This window comes from Condylura cristata, unplaced genomic scaffold (genome assembly GCF_000260355.1).
Source record: "Condylura cristata isolate star-nosed mole 26May11 unplaced genomic scaffold, ConCri1.0 scaffold00035, whole genome shotgun sequence".
NCBI lineage: Eukaryota > Metazoa > Chordata > Mammalia > Eulipotyphla > Talpidae > Condylura > Condylura cristata.
This window is the reverse complement of record NW_004567136.1, coordinates 13,366,218-13,391,357: the sequence shown is the minus strand read 5'-3', so window position 1 is coordinate 13,391,357 and position 25,140 is coordinate 13,366,218. Positions and strand designations below refer to the sequence as shown.

At 46.7% G+C, this 25,140-nt stretch overlaps 1 protein-coding gene across 1 annotated transcript in view; it reads right to left on the bottom strand.

Annotated features, from left to right (window-relative positions):
- AGBL1 (ATP/GTP binding protein-like 1) overlaps positions 1 to 25,140 on the bottom strand; it is a 509,246-nt gene that overhangs the window by 124,596 nt on the left and 359,510 nt on the right. Inside the window, exon 22 of the mRNA XM_004692971.2 lies at positions 16,471 to 16,634. Coding sequence (XP_004693028.2) covers positions 16,471 to 16,634 — 164 coding nt within the window. The remainder of the gene's footprint in view (positions 1 to 16,470; positions 16,635 to 25,140) is intronic.

Genomic DNA, 25,140 nt, shown 5'->3' with positions numbered 1-25,140 from the left:
TCCATGGTATTTCAGGGGTGATGGGAATGATAATCATCATGATTATGGGGCTGGTTTCATGAGTGTATGTATAGATGCCAAAGCCCATCCAATTACATATTTTGAATGTGTGTGGTTTATTTCACATCAATTATGTCTCAATAAAGCTATAATAAACCGCGATTTGTTTAAGGATTTTTCTTTCATAGAAAATATTTGATAGTTCCTAGTCATGCCCAGTTCACTTCCTAAGCACCCCACAGACCCCTCTCCATGCCAGCCTGCACTTTCCTGCTATCTGCACATGCTCGTTTGCCAATGTTTGGGAGCCACACCGCTTTCTCAGTCTTGAACAATTTGCAAACATGTCTCCTCAAAGATACTGGACACAAGCTAGAGGATCTAGTTTCATGTTATTCCAGAGTTGCATTTTAATTAGCCAGCCTAGAACCTCTGAGCTTGTTTAGAGTGAAACAAACCCTCTGAACATTCCTCTCCCACTGTGACATCTCTCACTCATGGCACGGTTTGCTCCTTTCTTCCCCTTCTGCCCACCTTTCCCTTCCTCCTCCCCGTCCTATCTTCCCCCCTTCCTCCTTCTTCTCAGTCTGTATATCCTTCAAGCAACAGAGAAAGAAGCATCCCAGGGATCAAAGAAGACCTCCTTCAAGTATTGGCCACTAGCAACACCAACTAGCAAGCTTATCGTTAGCTGCATTCCTGTCTGAAATAGACCCAGATTTGTTTCTCAGCACTGGCTTATAAATTCCAACTTCTTCCAACTTCCAACTTAATGTTCCTGAGCTGATCACTAAAGCTGGCATTTGGGGAGAAACACAAACTCTGTCTTGCCAATGAAGCCATTCTCCTGGGGTGACATCTGCACCAGATCTGACACTCTGCAGACCTGGCTGCCAGGTGTGATCACCTCTCACCCATGTTCCATCTCTGCACCCTTAGAGAGTTCCTATGAACAGAAATAAGACACCTGGAGGTAGCAAAGAATTAAGCAACTTAACATTACTGTAACTGGGACTCCCTGGCGATGCAGGGGCTGAGTCTCAGCCCTATCAAGCCATCGCCAGCCTCAGCCGCAATAGTTCAGTCCCCGCCAGGGAGTGACCCACAGGGTGCAGCAGACCTCTCCTGTGTCTGCTGCTGCTCCCCTCCACAGTGGATTTCAGTAGATCCACTTGTCCTGCTCCCCACTCTGTCTCTGGTGAATCCTCTCACTCCACCCCCCGACCCTGCACCTGTGGCCCCAGCTCTTGTACGTACAGATGAGTAAATAAATCTTAAAAATAAACTAAAATGACGTAACTTTAGGCACACATGCAAAACTGAACAAAAATAAACCCACTCATGGATTACCGTCATTCTAGCCCACGGGAACTTGTGGAACTAACTTAACTCATGCTTTATTTGGAAGGAACTGAGACATCTGTTCTGGATCCACAGATCTGGCTATTTCTAGACAATGTTTTTTCAACATCGCTGATGACTATATTAAAAATATCATATTAGAATACCACCTAGTGTACTGAGTCTTATAGTAATTCTCTCACTCCTCTCTCTGGTTGGGAGTTAGGTCCAGCCAATCCATTTATCATATTTGGAACAGAAAAGCCTGTTATAACGGTGGAGGGAGTCGTGTGTGGTGAATCCATGGGGAGACAAGAGACACGAGGGTCTTCCTAGCAGTCAGGTAGGCTTCCCCAGCCGGCTCCTCCTGGCAGGCACCGCAGCGGTGGGTGAGTGCAGTCCCTCCAGAAGCGCCTCCTCCCCCAGGCTTGTGGTGAAACGGTCTCTTAGAGGTCCTTGAGCTGCAGCTTCTGGGTGGGCCTCTCCGGTCTCTAACTGCTACTCGGTGTCCCTGACCACAGAATCCTCATCTTTACCCTACAGCCTTCCCAGTGATTCCCTGCCCAGAACACCGAGGCTTGGGATTCATGAAGAGCAGCTTGCTGTCCTGACAAGCGAACAGCTGCAGGCACAGGGGAGAACCAGGCAGCACGCGCCAGGCAGTGATTCTGCACAAGCACTACTGCCGTTTCCGCTGGTGCAGGTGCCACGCGAGAAGGTCCTGGATCCTCACCGCCGTGCTCCCTCGCCCGCTCCCTCCCACCAGGTGGGTGACCTGAGGCGGGTATGGAAGCTCTGTGCCTGCCTTCTCTCCACAGCGTGGTGCGTGTTGCTGTTATCTCCTAGGGCTGCTTGCAGGGGTAACTCAACGGACGGTGTGGAGAAAACGGCGCCTTTGAGCCCTGCTGGTGGGAATGCAAACGGTTGCAACCGCTGTGGAAACAGCATGTAGGGTCCTCAGAGTTTTAAAACAGAACCATCATGTGAATCAGCAATTCTGCTTCTGGGTATTTATCCAAAGGAAATGAAAACACTGATCAGAAAAAAAAAAAATACAGATGCATACCACGTCCACGGGGGTTTGCTTAAAATAACCAAATAGGAAGCAACCAAAGAGCCCATCAATGAATGGACAGACCACGAAGGTGAGGTGTGGACATGTGCTCTCGCGTCTATGTGGAAGCCACACACACACACACACACACACACACAAAGTGAGCTCATAGGTACAGAGAACAGGTTTGTAGAGAACAGGTTTGTAGATGTCGGGAGCAGGTGGGTGTGGGCGAAATGAGTTCAGAAGGTGAAAAGGCACAAACTTCCAGCCATAAAACACGGAAGTCCTGGGGGTATCATGTGTGACGACCATATGAACAGTGCAATATTGCATATTGGAAAGCTGTTACCAGTGTAGATCTGAAAAGCCCTTATCACATGCAAAAGTATGTATAACTATGTCTGGGGATGATGTTAACTAGCCACGTGGTGGTGATCGTTTTCCAGTCTATGGAAATAGCAAATCATGATGGAGCCCTGAAACTAATATAATGTTGAACAACAATTATCCCACCAATAATAAAAAAAAAAGGGTTTGGGAGAATATAAAAAAGGTTACGTGAATAGAAGCTATGAATGATGTCTGGCCTATGCTAAATAATCAATAAGACCTCAGTTATCAGCAGCTGCGCCAGTGACTCCTGCTGTCCGAGAAGTTCCCCAGCTCCCCGTGTCTACTCCCCGGGACACAAACGCCTGCTGGTTAAACCACAGCCGTGACGGAGACGCAGGTCACGTCCATGTCCTCAGTGCTTCACGGTGGGAAACTGAGTCAAAATCCGTTTCTCTGAACCTCTAAAGACTAGAGGACTCTGCTCCTCCCTGATGCATACTAGGGCGCCTCCAGCATAACTGTGTATCTTAGAAAGACGAGAAGTTCCCTTGCTTTTCTCCGGCTTATCCCCAAGTGATGAAATACAAGAAAAAGAGCAAAGTTTAGCTACCTTTACTTCATGGCCTTGAACATTTACTGGGTGAAATGGTTAGAATGCTGGGACTCATTTCTACATTTCCATATGTGGTGTTTGTACTAAATTTAGAGGACCCGGTTTTTAAGAACATTGATTTGTATAGTCACATTTTATGTCCTAAGTTTTCCTCCAGTAGTGGAAACTGCTTTATATGGGTATATGTTTTTAAGAATAATTTACATTTCAGAAAAAAAGAATACATTTGGATTCTGTGACCTGTGTCTGAATGAGCCATGACTAGCCACGAAACAGCGGCTCACCTTTTGTAAAACATGTAGGATCCTTGGTCTCCATTTCTTCACCCACAAGACATCAATTGAGAAGGAGGAGAAGGGGACGAGGAGGATAAAGACTGCATAGGGATTGCTCTAGTTCAAATTTCCAAGAATGCACATTGAATCCTGACATCTCCATGCCCAAAGCTCATTATCAATACCCCCCACTCCACATATGTTCTTTGTCACACCTGCCAAAATACAGGGAATAGTTGGCTGCCATGATTCAAAGCCAGTGAGAAACGCTGACCACCAAGCCATCATAAGCACAGAGGTCTCAATGCCACTGTATGGAAACGGTGTGGCACCTGGCTGAGTTCTCTCCATTTTCCATCTCTCATCTCTCACCACTCATTGCATCACAGGTCTGTGGTGAGCTGGAACAGGACTGAAAATGTTTCCTCTTTTGAGCACACACTTGAAGTGTGACTTGGACAAGCTCACTTAGAGGAACTACCGTGCCCAGACAGGAGTAACTCCCGAGTCCTTTCCGTGACGGCACCACCCCTCCAGGGGCAGAAAACAGTACACGTCGTGATTCCCAACAGAACATTGAAGGCGCCGGATACAGGATCTGCTTCTGTCTCCATGCGCTGGCCTGACACCCTTCCGCCGCGTTACTTCCCCCCAGGTCTGTGGCATCCACTTCTGCACATGCCTTATTCTCTTATTCGTCATTTATTTATAACTCCTTTCTGTTACCTTTGCACTGTTCAGCTTTTGTCCCTTTGTTATCTACTTGGTAGGCACCCAGGTAAAATTTAATTTTCATTCAATCAAACATGAGCTTTGTGCCACTTAGCATAATTCAGCGCCTTGCCTTTCATGGCTTGTGTTCAGGACTGCACACTCCCTGCCATGCCAAACTAGCTGTGCAAGGGTGTCAGTGGCTGTGGCCTTGACAATGAACATAAGCTGTTGGAGCCGAAAGGAATTTAAAGACCTTTAATTCTAAAGCTAAGAAATCTGAGAATAAACAAGTTAAGCCACCTCCCAGAGTTGCTGAGCCAGTTGTCAGCGGGGATACTTTAAACCAGAGCTGAGCTTCCGTTTAACTCAGCCTCATGTCCTTGCTCACCATGCTGGGGAGCTAGTCGGGGCTTCATGGAAATTCATGGGGCAGCAAAACCAAATAGACTATTTCATCTTGGGTGCGCTGATGTGCCTAGAGCTCTTTACTAGCTTGCCTAAGGAGGGGCAAGTGGCAGGTGTCCAGGATGCAGAAATCAGGCAAAACACAGGATTTAAAAAAACAGCCTTCTCCTTCTACTTGAGTCGTCTAAGATCTTACAGGCCAAAAATGTAAACTTTCTATAATTCTTTTGGTTCCCATAAGGTCTTCCTAGTTTGAACACCATGAGCTTGACTTTTCTTGAGACCGTTTCCCTCCCCTCCCCCCTTCTTTCCTGTGATATCGGTAGCCTTAGTTCGCAACCACATTTGATAAATTAACTCTGACGGGTGAAGTGACTTTGAATCCTAATACTGCAGGGTCCAGCTCTTTGAACCCCACAGGGTGATATGAGATTACTTTAAAAAGAGAAAGTGAGGGCCCTCCCTGGTGGCGCAGCGGGTTAAAGCACTGCACTGAGAAACTAAAGCCACTTCCGTATGAGTTCGATTCCCGCCTGCCCCGGAGGTGACCACATGGCGCGGCAGACCTCTCCTGACCCGCCTGCTGCTCCCCTCAGCAGTGTACTTCGTCCATCTGCCTGTTCTGCTCCCCACTCTGTCTCTGGTGACGCCTCTCACCACCCCTGAGCCTCTGGCCTGTATCCCAGCTCTGTATGTAAAAATAAATAAATAAATCTTTAAAAAAAATTAAAAAAAAAAAAGAGAAAGTGAACATTAAAAACAGAAAAGAGAAGACAGGAGGAAAAAATGATGGGAAAAAATTTGCATTAACTTAAGCCAGCCATACCAAGATATATGAGACCTTTTGCCATAAAAACAGCCTCTCTTGTTTGGGAAAACTTCAAAGGCTCGATTTGCCTTCCATTTTCAGAATTAACAGCAAAGGACAAAGGCTTTAAGGGGCTGCTGTTGATACAGACAGCGGGAAGGGTGAGCTTCTTCACTGAAATCCTTTTCCAGGGGCTGTTAACCTGTTCTGTTTTCAAGTATTTACAGATTCATAGGCGAGAGACCAGCCGTTCATCCGGAGCCTGAGGCAGAGGAGAATGAGATCCCCAGTGTTGACTGGTAATGGATAAATCACTTAACTACACCTCGCAAGTCACTTAGACTCCCTGGGCGCCCATGGGCTCACTTGTAAAACGGGAATTCCTTAGTTTAACTTTCATGATTCTTATTAAGTGGTAACATTTTGCAAATGGAAGATGAAGAAAACATACTTTAACTCCTCTCTCCCTGTAACCCTCTCTCGCGTTGCTTCTCAGGGCTGCCGGCAGGTGCCTGCCTCTTTGTTGTGCATTATCCAGGAGGATTTGCACCCCTCTCTCTGAGTAGCATTAACACAAACAAGGGGTGGTTGGGGGCCCACATGAACTCAGGTCACTTGGATTTTAAAACTCACACACAAATGTGTGTGTTTCGGGCCTGTTCAGAAAAGGAAACACATATGATCAAATCAGTTCTAGATCGTGAATATAATGCCCCACCTGTGTCAGCTTTTCTGTGTGCTTCTGAAGGTCATATTCAACATGTGTATACCATTAATTATCCTGTTGTTGTTTTTCCACTTGCTATCTGAGTGGCTCAGGATCTTGGGGGGTAAGGACGTGAAGCTCGGAGTGAGACAGAATTAGATTCCCTAGGTAGCAGTCTCTCCCAAGATTCATGACATTTGGCAAACTCCTGTCCCTCCATAAAACCCAACACCCTTATTTGTAAAAGGGAATGGGAATGGGAATCTCTGTCACCCTGGATTCTTCATGATTAAGTGAGCTCATGCTCATAAGTGCTCAGCACAGCATCTGGTGCATGATAAGGCTTTAATAACGGTTGCTATTATTTCGTATCAACGCTGTCGTTACTTCCATGGTATCATAGTATCCTAGAAAATTAATCAACAATGCTCACTTCCCGTCCTACTGCTAGGAATGTGAGTTGCTTAAATTTATTTGGGGATATAAGTCTCACTGCTATAAATGTATACATGTTAAAAATTGCTTTCTGCTACATTTGTTTTCTTGAGGGATCCTCAGGCTGGAAACATGGGCTTAAATGGAAGGATTTTATGGGCCTTCTTGCAAGTTGCCAAATTCCTCTCCAGAGGAAAGTAAACCAATTTACAGATAGCTTGATGATATTATAACACTTCTCTCCTTGCAGACACACTGACACTGGGTTGTCATCATTTTCATTTATTTATTGTGGAAGAACCAGCATAAAATCATACCCAAAATAGTTAAATCCGCCTTCCTTTCGTTACTAATGAACAGGGTGCTGTTCTTGTTCTCCCTGCTGCTAAGTAGCATCTCCCCCCTGGCTAATCAGTTTCTACCCCTGACCCATTGGGGAGCCGCATGTCTCAAAGCAACATGTGGCGTTCACAGTCTCCAGAGACCCAGGCGAGCTCCATTCCAGCATCTCCTCCCTGTAGGCCTGGCGAACTCTCTGCCTGCCACAGTGCATAAAACTAAGACGGTGCTCAGATATTAGCTACCATGGCCTACTTTTAAAGAAGGATTTCTTTATTTCTGCATACAAGAACTGGGGTACTGCCTGGAGGTGTGTGTTGGGGGGGTGAGAGGATTCACCAGAGACAGAGTGGGGAGCAAAACAGGCAGATGTAGTGAAACCCACTGCTGAGGGAAAGAGCAGGGAGAGAGGAGGGGTCTGCTGCGCCCTGTGGGTCATCCCCTGGCCGGGGATGGAACTTGTGCTGCAGTGGCTGTGGACAGCTTCACGTGCTGCACTTTAACCCACTGAACTACTTTTAAAATTTCAACAATCATGGCAACAGAACACAATAAAAGAGCCATAGAGAACTACCATTGGAATCAATGGAACCAGAGAAAAACCACAATCTAAAGCCCTCAGTCTCCCTTCTCTGTTTTCATATGTAAGCAACTTACAGGGGGGCCATTTTCCCCAGTCCCAGACTTCTCATTTGGTCTACAGACACTAGTACTCCATTATGCTGTCCTCATTCCCAGCTCCCTAAGGGAGAAGGCATCACTGGCATGTTGGGGGTGGGGGGTTGGGGAAGAGGCTGAAGCAGTCCTAGGTCACCTGGGCTTCCTCTCCCAGCAGCACCTGAGCTTGGGGTGCTCATCCTGATCTTCATATGATAATCTTATATATAGGCTCTTCCTCTACCTCTGTAGGTGAGGAAATTCATTCTCGGAGGCTGTGGCACCACCAAGCAGGTATGTTGGAGTTCACCTTGTCCAGCTCTGGCTTCTATTGCTTCCCTGGCTTACAATCCATGAGAGGCACCATTCTTTGATTTGCCGAAGCCCCACACAGGCCAGAGTGTGGCAGTTAAGCATCAAGGATGCAATTGTACTGTGTGACTCTACCACAGCTTCTCCTTATTACCTGTACGAAAGACATGTTACATGGCTTCTTCTTGAGCCCAAGTTCCTTCATCCATATGAGGGAGAACAAAACAGTATATAGCTTGAAGAATTGGTGAAAGCAGGGATTAGCAAAATAGGTCTCATTGAGAGAAATCTAGCCCATTGCTGGACTTGTACATAAAGATTATTGCAACACAGCCACTCTCCTAGCTCTACATGTGGTTGCTTTCATGCTACCACAGCAGAACTTAGTCGTTGCCAAAGACAAAATGTGGACCATAACATCTAAAATATTTTCTTAGTTGTCCCTTTATAGTAAAAGCTTGCCAACCCCTGGTTTAAAAGATAAAACAAGAAACAAGGTATTTATGAAAGATGCACATCACTGTCCATGGGAAAGGAGGTGTGCTTCTTATGCATTAGCTGCTGCTGTTATGATCTATGAAAGGCAAGTTCATGCCTCTATAGCCTGACTGCCGAGTGCCATTTCCAGGCCTACAACCTACCAATCCTGCCATCTGAGGTAAATCACATAGGTCTTCCACATTGCACTGTATTATCTTGCAATATGAAGGTAATAATACAAACTTCAGAGGCTTAAATGAGAGCACACAATGAACTGCTAAGTGAGCATAAGTCACTGATACAAGGATTTGCCGTCCTTGTCTCCATCAGGCATCGTCATCACAACATTCATTAATTCCCCTTTAAATCATTCTAAAATATTAACTTATTTTGAAAATGGGTAATATTGTATTTCACATATTCATTCACCAAATATTAACTGACCATTTTAAGACAGACTCATCAGAGTTAAAGATACAAATGTTCATGTGCTTTCCCCTCATTTCCCCAAATGCCTTCACCCCAAGTCTGTACCCTCCAGCAAAATCCCAAACACCAGGAAATCTTGAGGAAATACCACCAAAATCAAGTTGTTTCATAGAAAGGAAAAGGAACTCTAAGCATCCCACTAGCAAGTAGAGCTTTAAGACCAGCTAAACCTGGATTGTAGAGCTATTATAATCCCTCATAGAATGCTCATCATTCAAAGATAATTAAGCAAAAAAACAGTGGGCAGGAAGAAGAGTCACATCAGCTAAGCAGATGAAACACCCCATCAGGTGTGTGGAGAGGCGAGTCTTTCTCCACAGCAGAGCAAAGGTACAGCTGGGGGATGAATGGGCACTGAGGCAGGAGCCAGCAGGGCAGCCCCAGTATGGCACTGGGGAGTCTACAGAGCCAGGACCTATGGAAGTGGAAGGATGGCAGGTGCCTCTGGAAGGAGAGCAAGTCATACTACAGATGCAGGAAACTGGCCAGGGATAAGGAAGTGGGTGCAATGGAGCCTACCTGTGAAATACCCAAATGAAGCCCATTATCAGTAAAGAGGAGAGTCCACACTGCAGAATACTGAAACTGGACGAGTTTCCAGGAGTCAGCACGTTAGAGTAAAGAGGTAAAAGTGATGAGAGGAGCAGCGATGACAAGTATGGAGGTTGAAAACAAAGTGACCTCACAAAAAATGAAAGCTTTAAACCAAAGACATCCTTTGGAGAAAAAAAATGTGGGGTGAATCAACACTGAGGAGTAAGAAATGGAGGCTGGTTTCCATAGCACCCCTGTGAGGTGAACAGTGAGAGTGACTAGGTAAAACACTGAATTCTCGAAAGTGTGTGTCTGTATTGTATTGTTGTGTCCATATTATGTATAAAGAAAGATCATTTAAATTCCATAGATAATTCTTACATGGAAAAATCATATTAACTTGGTTTCTAATACATGAGACACATAATTTGATAAACTCTGTATATGTGTTCACAGTGCAGATAGACCTCGAAAACTAGTGTCACAGGTCATCAAATAACAAGGCCAAGCACAGACTTCATTCGCTCCTAAGCAGAGGCACAACATTTCTCAATTTGTTCCAGGGCACCCCAATGTGAACTGCGTGCCTGTCTCTGGGTCCTCACCCATGCACTTAAAATTCAATAGTACTGCAAGCACACGCAAAAAGGGTCAATAATGGGCTTATTTGCAAAGGGAAAGGAAAAGGATCAACCAGGGAAAGAAAGAGAGAGAGAGAGAGAGAAAAGTTAACTAGAGCAGCATACCAGTGCCTCTGACTTGGACCCCAACAACACACTGAACGCTCATCAAGAGCCAAGTGACCAGCCACCAGCCATGGGGCTCAGGGGGAGAGTGTGCCTAACATGGCTCCTCTGTATATATATATCCCCCAAATCACTGCTTGGCTCCGCCCTGGGATCCTCGCAGTTCTCCCCTTGGTATTGCTGGGAGTTGTAGTTTCAGTGACTGGAGTAGGGGTGGAGTCCACAAAACTCTGCAGAGTTCCTTCAGGACATCCTTCCCTCCTAACAAATTCACAATTAATAACATCAACCTATGTGATGAAATCATATTTTATATCATAGTCAAATATACTTCCTTCTGATTTTTCAGGATAGTGAATATTAGAAAATCTATTAACATAATTTAAGGCTTTATTAATTCAAAGACATAATCACTCTTCCTGACACCAAAAAATGATAGAATTCATCATCTGATCCTGATTCTTTTAAATTAGCAAGTGGAGAACAAAAATAATTAGTAGAAAAGACAAACAGTAATATTAAATCAGCAGACATCTTACTTCTTTCTTAAAGGCCTAGTGCCATTCTTATGTCAAAGCTGAGCTCACACACGATGCCCTTACACCCATTACCCATATACAATGTTCTCAAGACCAGCCACAGTTATAGCTAAGAATAAAAACGGCACAAAGCTAACTACAAAAATGCATAAGTGAGCCTATGGCCCATCGAAGAAAACAGAGAAATCCATGGAAACGCTTTTAGATATAACCATAGAATTCAGTGAAATCACAAATAACCATAAAGCAAATCAAGAGTTTTCCTATGTAACTATAATAACCACTTAGAAAGTCAAGATGAAAAAGACTCTTATTAGAGTAACAAGAACATTTAAAACTAAGACTGAAATCTATGATGATAAACCCAGGGAGCACATGGCTACATAAAACCCTCTACAGGACTCTATCCATGAAAACCAAGGACCTGAATAAATGGAACAAAATAACACATACTGAAAAAGCAATATCGGTAAACAGTCAACAGACAAAAAAAATCTAGCATTTTATTATAACTCCAGTTCAAATCCCAGTGGTATTATCTTTGGCAGTTAGCAACTCATTATAGAGTTCATCAGCGAAAATTAAGGATGGCAAATAAGAAAGCACAGTTTTAAACAAATACTAATGAGGTGGTACTTGTGACATCATACATTTAATTTAAATAGCTATGACATAAAAAACTGTGTGTTCCTGGCAGACAGCACAATGGGACAGAAAATGAAACTAAAAATATATCCCCAAGTACCTGTACTATATAATAAATGTATTTACTATATACTATACTATAAACACTGTACTATACAAATGTGCTACATATATGGTACACATGTGTGCCCACCCTGTGTGTACATGTATGATATGCATATGTATAAACATATGTGCATGCCATGTATATTCATTTACCACATATGAGAAGGTGCTGCTAATCCTAACTACACAATAAATTGACACTACTAATATGACATACTGCCATTATTAATCAGTGATAAAGGATTTAGTGATTGCCAGGGCAAATGGTTAACAGTTTAGAAATGCAGAAATTATTCAATAGTAACAAATGAAAGAAGAAGCTATGATATGTAATTCCACTCATTATAAACCTATTTCAAATTAATAACATAGTAAATGAACAGATTTTAGTGCTTATAAATTTATTTGTTAGGAGACTGAGGTTTACAAGTTTATCAAAGGTGACAGAAACAAAGAAAAATTTTATGAAAACTTCGATGAACAAACCTATGTATAACAAAAACATCTAATGTAAGTGAGCTACATTAAAAATGTGAAAGGAAATGGGAAAATATTTGCTATATACATGAAAAATAGAAATTGGGTATCTTTAATGTGGAAATTTAAATTAAATTCAAAATGTAGAACTTAAAGAGAAAGAACTGGTACCAATTAAAGAAAGAAGAACAAAAGCATGCCTGAGAAATTGATGTAGAAACATTTAACCTGTATTAGAAAATATTAAAGTATATTAAAGTATAAATTAAAACAATGGTCCCTTTTCTACCTAGAAATAGTAGTAACTTTAATACCAAAAAATCTATAAGACCTTGCATTTGACTTTTTAGATATAATACTGAAGGCCTAATGCATAAAAAAAAGACCTGACAAACTGGACGTTGAAAAAAATCAAAGATTTATGCTCTGTGAACAACATGACCAAGAGAATGAAACAATCCACCAAGTGGGAGAAAATATTTGTAAATGTACTGATTTTCAAAATAAACAACTCTTAAAACTCAACAGTAAGAAAACAGCCCAGTTTTCTAAAAGTGGACCCACAGCCTAAAAGGACACCGCAACAAAAACAAGCAGAGGTGCTGCCCAGCCTGCATCATTAGGGAAAAGCAAGTCAAAATAATGAGGTACCTTTGCACGCCCATTAGAATGGTGTAGATCGGAACCAGACAACTCCAAAAGCTGACAAGGATAGAGAGCAACACTGACTCGCCCATTACTGAGGTGAATGCAATAATGCAGCCACTTTGGAAGACAGCATAGCAGCTTCTTACAAAACTGCACGTGCACTTGCCATCAGACCAGCAGTCACACTTCTTGGTGTTCATTCAGAGGAACTGGAGACTTAGGTGCACAAAACCCCGGTACCAGCATGTGCGTGGTCCCTTTATTCATGTTTGCCCAAACTTGGAAGCAGCGGAGCTGTCTGTCAGGAGGTGAGTGGGTAAATGAATGGAGCCCAGGCAAACGGTGACTCAGTGCTGACAAATGGCAAGGCTCTGGAGAAGCTGAAAGGTGGGTGTGGAGGGAGGCGGGGTAGTGGGGACACGGAATGCATTTAAGGCAGCGAAACTGTTCTTGACGACACTCTGAGGAAGGTCCCACAACATCATCCCTTTGTTTCTCCCCGCAGACTACAACCCCTGAGCCAGACTGGACCTCGGGTGATGATGATGGCCGATGCCAGCTCATCCACTGACACAAATTAACACTCTCGTGGGGTGCTGAGAATGGGGACATGGTGCCTACAGAGGACAAGGGCCTAGGGGAACCCCCCCTTAGTGGGTGGTGAATCTACCACTGTACTACGAGTGAAGTCTACGCTAAGAAAACATAGTTCATAAAGTGGAGGGAAAGGAACTTGCTACACAGTGTTTGAGTATAAATATACCTATTTCTATGAATGCATATATAAATAAATTCCTATTCCTTTCCAGGTATAGACTTATTTATATGAGTAGATATGTATATAGATCAATCTCTATTCACTGTGTAGGATTGAAGATACCTATTTATGTGAATATATCTGTGACTATCTGAATACATATAGTAAACGCCTATACATTGTCCGACTTCACCAAAATACTGACAATGGTTCCTAGAGGTATTTAGATTGTGGGTGCTTGAAGACGGGGTTTGGGTGCCAATCTTCATTTCCCAAATTATATTTTCTCACCCAGAAACACAAAACTGCATTTTAAAAATGAATATCGTCTTCTTCAATTATTGAAAACCTATTTGTCATGATTGTTGTCTAAAGTCTAGGCAAGTTTGTTATTTTTAGTGTTGTCCCATCAAGCTAAAGACGAGACTAAGCTGACTTCTCCGGAGGCCAAGGGGGCCTGGTGTGGCTTGGGGACTCACAGTGGGGGTGCGCACGCTGAGTCTGAGCGTTCTCTTGTTAATGGGGGTGGATGGCGCTGCAGCGCGGGAAGCAACGGAGGGACGCACGTCGACGCAAACAGCGGCTGAGTCAGCAAAACCGTTAAATGACTTCGCAAAAGCCCCGTCACTGGGGTAAACGATGCACCCAAGAAGCACTGGGCATTTCCACGGCTGCGCGCGATTGTTTCTAGAGAGAAGAGGAGAGGGCAGAGGCGAGGACCAAGGCACTGCAATGAGTCTGCAGGCTTTTCTGAAATGAGCAACTGGAGAGAGGAGAAGTGTAAAGGAAAACCCAAAACAAAGAGAACATGGACCTCATTTTTAGCCTCAGCCGCTGGGCAGCCATCCACCACTTCTGCTCTTTCTCTGCTCGGAAAAAGATGGGAAGTTGCTCTGTGCGTGTTGACTAGACTCTAATTGTTTCCATGGCAAATGAAGCATGAAACCTACTGTCCCGAATCTCGCCGTCCACAGCCCAGAGCTCACCTGGTCTTCCCAGTGGGTCTTCCCTGAGCGCATCGGGGGCCGAGGGCTCCCAGTGCCAGGGACGCCCACTCCTCAGGGGCTGCCAAGAGACCCGACCCTCGTGGTCTCCTCTCACCCTCCCCCGTGGGGGCGTCGCACCCAAGGTGGCCGCGGGGGCGCCTCTCGGGAAAGCCCGCAGTCATGTGGAGCGCGAGGTGACCGCCACCTGGGAAGTGTCACAGCCATCACAGTATCCCAGCCTGACACTGACGTCTTTGGACTTGAATTAGAAAAGGGCTTCTTTGATAGATTTCTCCTTGTTCCAGTCTACCGGCAACTAATCCTCGCGGCCCTGGATCAAACAGACCGGTACAATCAATTGAGAGAAAGCAAGCAGAGCCAACTCTGCTCAATCTCCCCTCAGCCTGTGGCCGAGAGTGGGCGGGGGCAGGGGAAGGGGGCTGCAGGCTGCCCGCACCCGCAGCCCACAAGGGGAAGGCGGGAGGGCTCGCAGAGGGGCCTGTCCGGCAGGTGGAAGCCTACCTGGCTGCCAGAGGAGAGGCCCAGCCCCGCCGCGAAGCCAAATGTTAGGCCCCTAGGCTCCTCTGGGTTCACCCTGGGCCCAGAAAGGAGGGCAGGCAGATAGCATTCCTGGTGCCAGCTCCTGAACTGGCTGAAACTAGACCCTGATCTCAGCTCCTGACTCATGACTGAGTCATCTGTTGTTAGAAACCCGTCCTTGAGTGCTGTGAAGGCTGTTACTCTTTGAATTTGCACCGGCAATGACGTATGTAGCGGCCGATAAGGGCCTATATATTCTCTGACATCCCTATGGTCTGGGTCTTGCTCTCCCTGTGTGGCCTGCGTGCCTGCAGGGAGGCTTGACCCCAGCTAGCTGGCTCCATAAACTCTGCTTGCTTGTGCATCTCTGGTCCTGTTCTTTGTCGCGGGGGACCACCGGGTGATTTCGGACCCTAACACAAACACGCCAAGCGTCCCCAGGGAGGCGAGGTCCGGAGCAGTGGGCACAGCTTCTCCGGGAGGAGAGAGGCCTGGGTTTAACTAAGTCTCGCAGTCTGATCCACCACACAGAGTGATGAGCAGGTAAATTACCGCAGCAGGTAATTAAGTCAGGAGAAACCTGTGCGTGCAAAGCAGTATCAATTACGCCGCCAGCTCGTTCTAGGCTGACCGGCCACTTGGTGAGAAATCACACACTGGAACAGCAGCCCGACCATGGCAGGGGACTGAGGGCGACGGCCGCAGAGACAGGTCCCGGGCCAACGGCTTCCTCCTGCAGCCGGACAGCAAGTGCCGGCGATGCCTTCTCTGCTCGCCGGCAGGCTCAGTCCTCCCCCTGCCCCTCACCACAAGTGTGGGCAGCTCAGCCGCCAGGAGCCGGCTGGCGCCGCCCTCTTCCCTCGCGCCAGCCAGGGCCGCTGTCTTTCCTTCTTGACCTGGGTCTGTTCTGCCCCAGGTAAAACATTTGTCACAGCACTGGGCATCCGAGGGCGCGGGGAAAGGCTTGCGCTGCGGACGCTGACCGCCCCTCCTGTGTGTCCGCCTTCCTGACGGCTGTGAGACGGACCCCTGCGAGCCAGGGTCATCTCTGGGGCTTTCCAGCTCGGCTCCCGGGAAGGGACTTTGCTGCTTACGAACAGGGAGCTTGAACTGTTTTGGACCCCAGGGCCGGGTGTTGGCAGGGAGAGCGCTCGTTTTGCCGAGTGAGGGATCCAGCACGCACTTCTGCACGTGTAAACGCCCGCGGACACTGGGCATCTGCACACTTACCCGCGGAGCTCGGCTGCGTCTCCTTTGCCGCAAGCACCTTCTGTTAGGGAGGCTGTTTACCCCTGCATGTGGCTTTACAGCCGCCACTGTGTGTGCAGCCGCCCAGCCTCAGCTCCAGCAAGATGCCCCAGCGTGGCCCCAGCAGGGCCTGCGAGCTCCACCCTCCTGGACAACTCCCCCATCGCTTCTTTCTCGAAGACCCCTAATGTCCGCTTGACTTTCCCCTCCAAGATGCTCTCCATCGGGAACACACAGGAACACACAGGTCCAAACGTCCCCGCCCCCTGCCGGCCTCTTACCGTTGCAGGTGGTAGTCCAGGACCTCTTTCTCGGAGTTCAGCAGGGCGGCTGCGCGGGTCAGAAGCTGACGGCTGTAGCTCGCGGATTTGAGCTCCAAGATGAGAAGCCCCAGGCAGAACATGGCGCCCATCTCCTCCAGCTCACTGGTGCCGAGCTGCAGCCCCTGCAGTGAAACAAGGCGGAACAGGGACTGTCTCCTGGGAGCTGCACAGAGGCCTTGGACATCGGCGGGAAGGACAGCTGGGCGCGAGTCTACCGCAGACACTGTCCAGTCGCCGTCCAGTGTGCTGGGCCATTGTGCTCTGTGGAGATCCTGGCTTGTGTGGGGTCTCCAGCCCTCGAGTCTGGTATGAGTGTTCGTCCCCAGCCCCAAGTTATGTGCACACGGGGATTCACATATGCCTGAGGAGACCTAGAGAAATGTCTGGCAAAGCTCACTCCTTCAATACAACTGGGCCTCACCCAGCACCCTCTGCAGACACCTGCAGAGGGATGAGGGTTCCCCACACCTAAGCACCAGCTTAAACAGTGGCATTCCCATGCGCGTGTCTTTTTACGAAATGGGCTTACTCCGAAGCAAGAAAAATCTGTGACATTTTCGATAATATCCTCCAGGAGGATGAAGAGTCTATCTCATGGGTAAAAGTTCAGCAAAGGCAGGAAAGGAGACCAGTAAGAGCCTGGAAGAAATGGCATCATTAAATGGAAAGTGCAATTTGTAAATTAAAAGCCCGATGGAGAGAGTTAAGATTGTTCAGTGTAGAAAATAAAACCATCGTGTAGAAGATGACCTTGAGATATATTTTTTAATATCACAAGGAAACAAAAGATTAAACTGGTGAATTAAGTATATAAGTGGAAATGTAGAGAAGACTTAAAGGAAAATCATCTACTCCCACTTGGAATTGCATACACACAAGCATATAATATTCATAACAGAAGCCAAGATGAAGGAGAAGAGGGAAGGGAGATGAGGAAGCTGAAGTAACTTTTTTTTTAAAAGTCTGATTCTGCAGATGCAACAGCCTCACCAAATGCATGAGCTATAATTAATGAAAGAAACAAAAAAGTATCAGGATCCTAAAATAATACAAACCAAATCACTTAAAACTTGCTCATACTACTAAATAGCCAAAACAATGAAGCAACTTGTACTAATTAATCAAAAGCATTGTGCTTAAAAATGCCATTTTTGGGTGCAGGCCGTAGGAAGATAAACCCAGGAAAGAGGAAGCAGTGAATACAAACCACACATAGAAAAGAAAATGCTTCACAATTTCTTTTAACATATAGCACAGGGCCTCCTTTGGGCACAAGGGTTAAGTCACAGCACTGTGAAGCTCTCGCCAACCACCGTGGCCTGAGTTCGATGTCCAGCCTGGGAGTGACTCACAGGGTGCACAGACCTTTCCTGTCTCCACGCTGCCACCTCTGCAGCGTGTCTCAGTTGATCTGCCTGTTCTGCTCCCCATTCTGTCTCTGGGGAGTCTTCTCACTCCCCTCCAACTTCTGGCCTATACCCCAGTTATTGTATGCATAAACAAATAAAAATAAAATCTTCAAATAAATAAATAAAATCAAGCATAACTGTAATGCCAATGCTGATCGATATAGCCAGTAATGCCACAGGAATACAGCTGCATGCCACCTCATTCGTATATGTATGTATATATACACATGTATGCTAATATGTATAATCATTTTATATAGTCCTACCTCTGAACATAACTATATGTATATATAGAGTGCGTAGCTTAGTGTATGTATATTTGCTCACATATCTTAGTGGAGATAGAGGGTAGAGAGATGATAGATAGGTGTACATCAATCAATAGAGTAATTCTAAATGTTATTTATGTTCAGAAACAGAACTATAAAAAATAATTATGGGCCTCCATGGTGGCATAGGGCTTAAAGTCCCAGTTAACAAGCTATCTCTAGCCACTACAGCATGAATTTGATCCCTGGCCAGAGAGCTGGCCCACAGGGCACAGCAGACCTTTCCTGTTTCCCTGCTGCTCCCCTCAGCCGTGGATTTAAGTCAATCTGCCTGTTTGCTCCCTACTCTGTCTCTCACCCACTGCACCTCTGGCCTGTGTACCCCAGTTCTTCTACACAAAAATAAATCTTAAAAGTTATAATTATTCTATGACATGGCCTACAGAGTCATTTAACCCCTCAGGGACTTTGTTTTCAGATCTGTATAATGGGAATATCAACAACAAAGTTAACATCCATCTCATCAAGCTGCTTGGATAACTCAGTGAGTTATGGTTCTTTATGTATTACATATAAATCACATGTGGTTGTGATATAAATTTGTTTAAGCTCACTGCACATAATACAAGCATTCATTATTATCAATAACAGTAGTTTATATAAAACCAAGAGTGAAAGTCATAGTTGACACACAGAGTTATTTTAAAAACTATAACTGAAACCTATGACCTTCTGTCACCACTATTATTTAGCATTATTTGACAAGTTCCAGCCAATTCAATACGAAAAATGAGCCATCCATATTAGAAAGGAAGGAATCACATTATTATTATTTGAAGACTGATTATGTACTAAAACAAACCAAAGGAATCAACTGAAGCAGAAAATCTATTAGATATAAGGCAAGAATTGAGTAAGTAGACAGGTTACAAATTAAATATACAAAAATCAATTTTCTTTCTATAAACCAGCAAAATAAATTATTAAGTATAATAAAATTTCCCTTCACAATAGCAACACAACTATAAAACATCTAGGAATGGAATTAATAATACCCCAAGGTTCATGTGATAAATCCCAAGACCTTACCAGAGATAACAAGGAAAATTTGAATAAATGAAGAAATACGCTGAATTTTGGAAAGCAAGCCTGATACCATATAATATCCATTCTCCTCATTTTAGTCTAAAGCAGCATGGGAAATCTAGATATCAGTGGGGATTTGTAGAGTTGGCCAGCTAATTCCACTTTAGAAGAATTCAGGGCAAAAATAGCCAAGAAAAATTTTGGAATAAAGTAAAAAAAAAAAAAAATAGTAGTGCGAATTTTCCTTTGGAGACTGGAAAAAGACCTTGTCCACTGAAGTAATTAAATGCTATGCTGTTGCCGCAAGCCGAGCAGGTAGGTCAAGGTAAGAACTGGGAAGTACCAAAGATCTGGCATACGTAAAGGTTGCGTATGATAAAGATGCCATTCAACTCACCAGACAGCAGGCCGTGATGAAAATAAAACAACAACAAAAGAAGTATTAATATTTGAGGGAAAATCCTACCATGATTACAAAATTATTTCATTTTGATCAAAGGGTTAAATGTTCCAAAAATTGAATGATTAAAAAACATATATAAAATCATGTTTTAGCATCTCTCAACTAGCAAGTCTATTTATATATCCTCAAAGAAGAAACCATAGGAACCATTGGAAAAATACAATTTAAATATATGTGAATAGCTAAGTCTTAGCACTGTCACTACTCAGCCTGAGTTCAATCCCCGGCCAGGGAACTAACCCACCTGTGGCACAGCAGACCTCTCATGTCTTGCTCATTGCTCCCCTCAACAGTGTGTTTCAGTAGATCCACTGGTTCTGCTCCCCACTCTGACTCTGGTGAATCCTCTCACCCCCCGCCCCATCTTCTGGTCTACACCCTAGTTCTCCTATGCAATATGCATATTAAGTAAAAGAAGAAACCATAAATGATTGGGGAAATACAAATTAAATATATATGAATGGCCTGAATCATCATAAAGGAAACTAAAATGGAAATTCATAAAACATACTTGCAACAAAGAGGGGGGACTTCATTTAATATAAAATACAAATTAAATGTAAAAACAAAATAGCAGATTTACATTCACTCCTCTCCCAAATCATGTTGCTCTGCTGGCAAAGGACACAGACATAGTCTGTTATTGATGGAGGTGAATACACTGCAAAGTTTCCAAAGGGCCATTTGGAAATCTCAAAACTTTATAAAGTTTTAAGCTCTTGGAGTTAACAATTCAAATTGCAGAGATGAATCTTAACTATCATTAGAAGAGCAACAGCGAACATCTAAACAGTGCACCAGTGTATGACTAGTCAGACTTGAGTGTGTTCCCATCACTGACTGTTAGTATCCAGGTGAGCCTAGAATGAACATCACCAAGGGAATACATTCATTCCCATGTTAAAAAGGGTTTCATTGTGTACGACAGTCTGTCCATCAGGATCCCAATTTTACTTAAATATTTTGAACTGGATGCTCACTCACCACCCAAGAACCCTTGGTCCACTAACAGCCCTGGTTCTCCCTTTTTGGGTCCCCCCCTCCCCTGCCCGCTCTGGTTACTGGCATTCTACAGTCAGGTTTCAAGGGTCAGGTTTTCAGTTTGCCTTTTCAAGTGGCACCATCTTAGGAGTGATGTGTAAGTGACACCACCTGGGGCTTATACTTTCCTTCTGGCTGCTTTCACTTAGAATGACCTTTGGTTTACATTTTTGACTGCTGAGTAGTATTCCTCTCTCTCTCTCTCTCTCTCTCTCTCTGTATGTGTGTGTGTGTATTGTGTATCTCCTATCTCTTTAACCATTCATCTGTTTGTGGGCATTTAGGCTGTTTCCAGAGCTTGACTATTATAAACAGTGTTCAAATGAACATGGGGGTGTGTTTCCCTTTGAATTATTATTTTTGTGGCCTTAGGCAGATATCTAGGAGTGGCACTGTGAAATGCATTCAATATTTTAGTTCAAATATTTGGTAATGGGCAAAGGCAACACAGATTAGGCCTGTTTTCACTTCTTGATGCCCTCCTAGCTCACGCCGGCGGCAGAGGGCCTTCCCATTCCCCTTAATGTCTTGGGTAATGCGCCTGCCCTGTTTTGGGGGGAGGAATAAGCACCTTGCAACCTAAGGCCTAATAAAGAAATGGCAACAGGAAATTCACCCCCTGGTATGTCCCCAGAAACAGTTATCAGGAGCCTCTTTACAAAGTGCCAGCATGAGTTAAAGACAGTAATCTCCAGAGTTCTAAATAAGGTTGCAGAGGCTGCGAGCTCAATTAAGTTTGCCCGTCCTCCACCTTCATGGGCACCCCGCACTGGAGTTTAAACCAGGTCCCCCAGCCTTGGGCAGAGAAGACAGTGAGGGGCTGCGGGTGGGCTCTCAGCTTCTCCACTATCGACCCTGTCAAATGGACTCTAATGCTTGCACGCTGAGGACCAAATCAATCACCGGGCAAGTCAGAGCCCCTGCCCGACCCACCTGATGGGCCCCTCTGCGCAAAGCCCATCTGAGTCCCCCCTGTTGGCCGAGGCTTCCTAATCCATTACTGGCAATTGTTTCCTTAGAAACCGCCAAGGCCCAGCAGCCAGCAGAAGCAGGCTGAAGGTGTGTGCTGCCCTCATCCAGCCAGGGTCTGCCGGGGCTGCTCTGAAGCCTCTGTACCTCAGCCACGATGGCCATGAGGGTGGCGAAGACCCTGTGGTGGCCTTTCCATGGCTCTCTACGCCGTGGGCATGCGGGCGAATGTGAGTGAATCAGGTCCGTCTCTGAGGGAGCCTTCAGCTGGAGCACAGAGGGGCCGTGTAGCAAGCTTAACGCTCCGTTTTATAGACGCATAAAGTGGCAAACTTTATACAGAGTTATGGAGCCAAGCGCGAGGAGATCCGGGTTCCCATCAAGATTCCCCTGACATGAACCAACGCCTGTGTCAGTAAATGTCACATCTGTGTTGGAGATCTGGAAGTCATCGGTCATCTCCTCTTACAGGTGCTGTGCCCCCGTCCAAGTCCCACCGCTCTGGGTTCCCCGACCCAGGGGACTTGCTGACTGGTGCACCAGGGCCAAGCTCAAGCCTCGTCGTGGACAGGGGCAGCGTGACGTGAGAGTCTGGGGTGGCCTTTGGAAGATCGGAGGGACAGGAGAAGCGGTCACCCTCCCAGAAGGCAGAACATGCACTCAAGGGCCCGGGCGAGGGGCCCGGCGGGCTGGGCTCCGGCGCCGGGTGGCTCAGCACCTGGCCAGGCGTGCCCGATTCCTACCATGCAAGAGCCGCCAAGCGGTGGCTGCAAGCCGGCCCCTGTGGCTCCGGCCCTCCCGGGTTTGGATCTGTGCAGAGCAGCCGCCAGACTGGAGAGCAGAGCAGTGATAACGGTATCAGAGACAGGAAGTCAGCTGGGCGCTGCCAGCCTGCACTGCACTGGCAACAGGGCCAACAGCCCCAGCCGAGGCCCACGGAAGGCGCAGCTCGGACCCCAGCGAGCAGGACAGGGCAGCAGAGCCTGCTCACTCCCAGAGGAGGCAGGTGTGGGGCGTCACTGGCCCGCTTTTCAACCAGCCCGGCCTCCCTCCGCCTGCCTCCGGCTTTGCTCAGCTGAGTCCTTCGGGTTAGGTTCTGTTGTGGCACGAGAACTGGGATATGCGGTCAGTAAGAGACAGAACATCCAGATGCAGCAGCCGGGGGCCTCCCTGGTGACCGAGGGGCTGCGTCTTAGCCCTGTCACTGCCAAGGCCTGAGTGGGATCCCCGGCCAGGGAGTGACCTCAGGACACACACACCTCTCTCGTCTCTCTGCTGCTCCTCTCAGCAGTGGATCTCAGTAGACCTGCCTGTCCTGCTCCCCACTGTCTCCGGTGCATCCTCTTACCCCCACCCCGCACCTCCGGCCTGCACCCCAGCTCTTGAATGCACAAATAAATCTTTAAAAATAAAAATATGATAGTTACGTGGACAAAACACACGTGAACACTGACAATGTAGACGATCAGGTCATTCTGGAGGGAAGCCTGGTGGCTGTGCCCAAGTCCATTAGGTGGGAACGTCATCCTCTTCCTCTGCCCAGGTGACCTCTGGCCGCTGGCGGGAAGGGGTTTGCCCTGGAGCTGTGTGTGCTTGGCCCCTCCACAGACACTGATTAGACACGAGTATGTTTTTACTGAATAAATAATGAAACTTCTATTGAACATCTACTATCAGGCATTTTGCTAAAAGCCTTTTAGGCATTATTTCAAATTCTCATCACAACACTGCGAAGGATGATGTGAGCATAGCCAGCTTTCCGCAGTGAAGACCAAGGTGCAGAGAAAGTACAGACGAGTCGGAGACGCCACAGAGAGGAAGCAGCAGACCTGAGATCCGAACCCACGTCCTCTGACTCTGAAGCGCAAAGTGTGGCGATGATACCTGGACCACCAAGGTCTTCACGGGTGGAAGCAGGTGATTCCTCGCCGCCCATTTCCCCCGCCAGGACATACCGTATGCAAGTAGCCAAGGCAGATTACTGGGGTCTGAGCCCACAGGACAGGTAAATGTGCTGTTGGTGAAGCAGTCTTGAATCTCACTGACTGAGGTCTGCAACCCTAAAATTGCCCCTTCCCAGTTAGACACAGTGAAAATAGTTTAAAAAAAAAGGTTATGAAGTGGGGTGACCACAGAGCATGCAACTCTGAGCTTATACACTGAGCTGGAGCGTAAGATTGGGGTGCACGACAGTGGCCAGGGTGGTCTGACTCCCCTGGGGGTGCTGCAGGGAGAGTGAGGGGAGGTGGCCTATCTCCATCGCACCCGCCAGCACCCACGGCAGGACCCGGCCTGTCTCGGCACGCACCCACGGTCCGCGAAGCCATGTTGTTGCCTTCTCGCAGCCTCGCCATCCGCCACGCAGCTACCGCCCGCTGCTTCTTTCTGCAGGAGGAGGAAGCAGGAAGCCTTCTCCCCGCGAGCCTGGCCTCTGCCCCACGCAGGCCACCTGCATTTGCCAGCAATGCCAGGAGTGGCAGACTGAAGCCTGACGCCCCTTCCTAAGTCCCGGGTGGGTGGGTGTCTGCACGCAGGGGGCTTCTGTTTCCTGACGCATTGCAGTCTACTTGCTGAAGCTCCAAAACTCAGACAAAACCCCAAAGTTCTGCTTGACTGGCAATGTGAGGACCTAATTCTGGTCCCGCCCAGAGCGCTCTGTGTACTTTTGGGCTGTGCCGTCACGGTGCCAGATGTTACTACATCGGTACTGGCGTTTTCAAAGGGCCACGGCGGAGACACGCAGGAAGCTGGGAGAAGACAGGGCAGGGCTGTAACTCGGCCTGTGTAATAAGCTGCTCGCGTCCTCTCATTGCGTCTATGAAGATACTACACGAAGTCAGTGTCGAAGTTAGACGGTGGCCGGATGACAGGCAGCTAGAACATGACTGATGGTTGGTCGGTGACAGACGGGACATGCAGATACAAAGCAGATACAGATAAAAGCACACAGATACAAACAAAGTTTAACTCCCAACAATCCCGAAGACGAATCTGCGAGCAGCTGAGCACCCCTCACTCCGAGCCCTCCACAAGTGGGGAGCTGGACCCTGGCCCCACAGCGGCCTGCGCTCCCGGGCCCTCAGTCATGCCCCTGGCCACTCGCCCATTTTGCCAGCCCAGGTGTAGGGCATTTAACAAAGGTGTGTCGTCCCCTGTGACGAGGTTCATGCGCGCCCAGCACCCCGCATCACCCACAGAGGACAGAGCGTTTCTGGTGGAAACGGTTACCCCTGAGTTTGGAAAGTGACTGAGTTTAGCAGTAACACGAGTCGCTCTCTGGCACTTCCTGCCCCAGGCTAGCCGCCTTCCCAGCCCATGGGGCTATGGAGTTCCACTCCAGACCCCACCTCTAGTCGGCCTGTGTACACACACGTGTGCACAGAGGATTTTC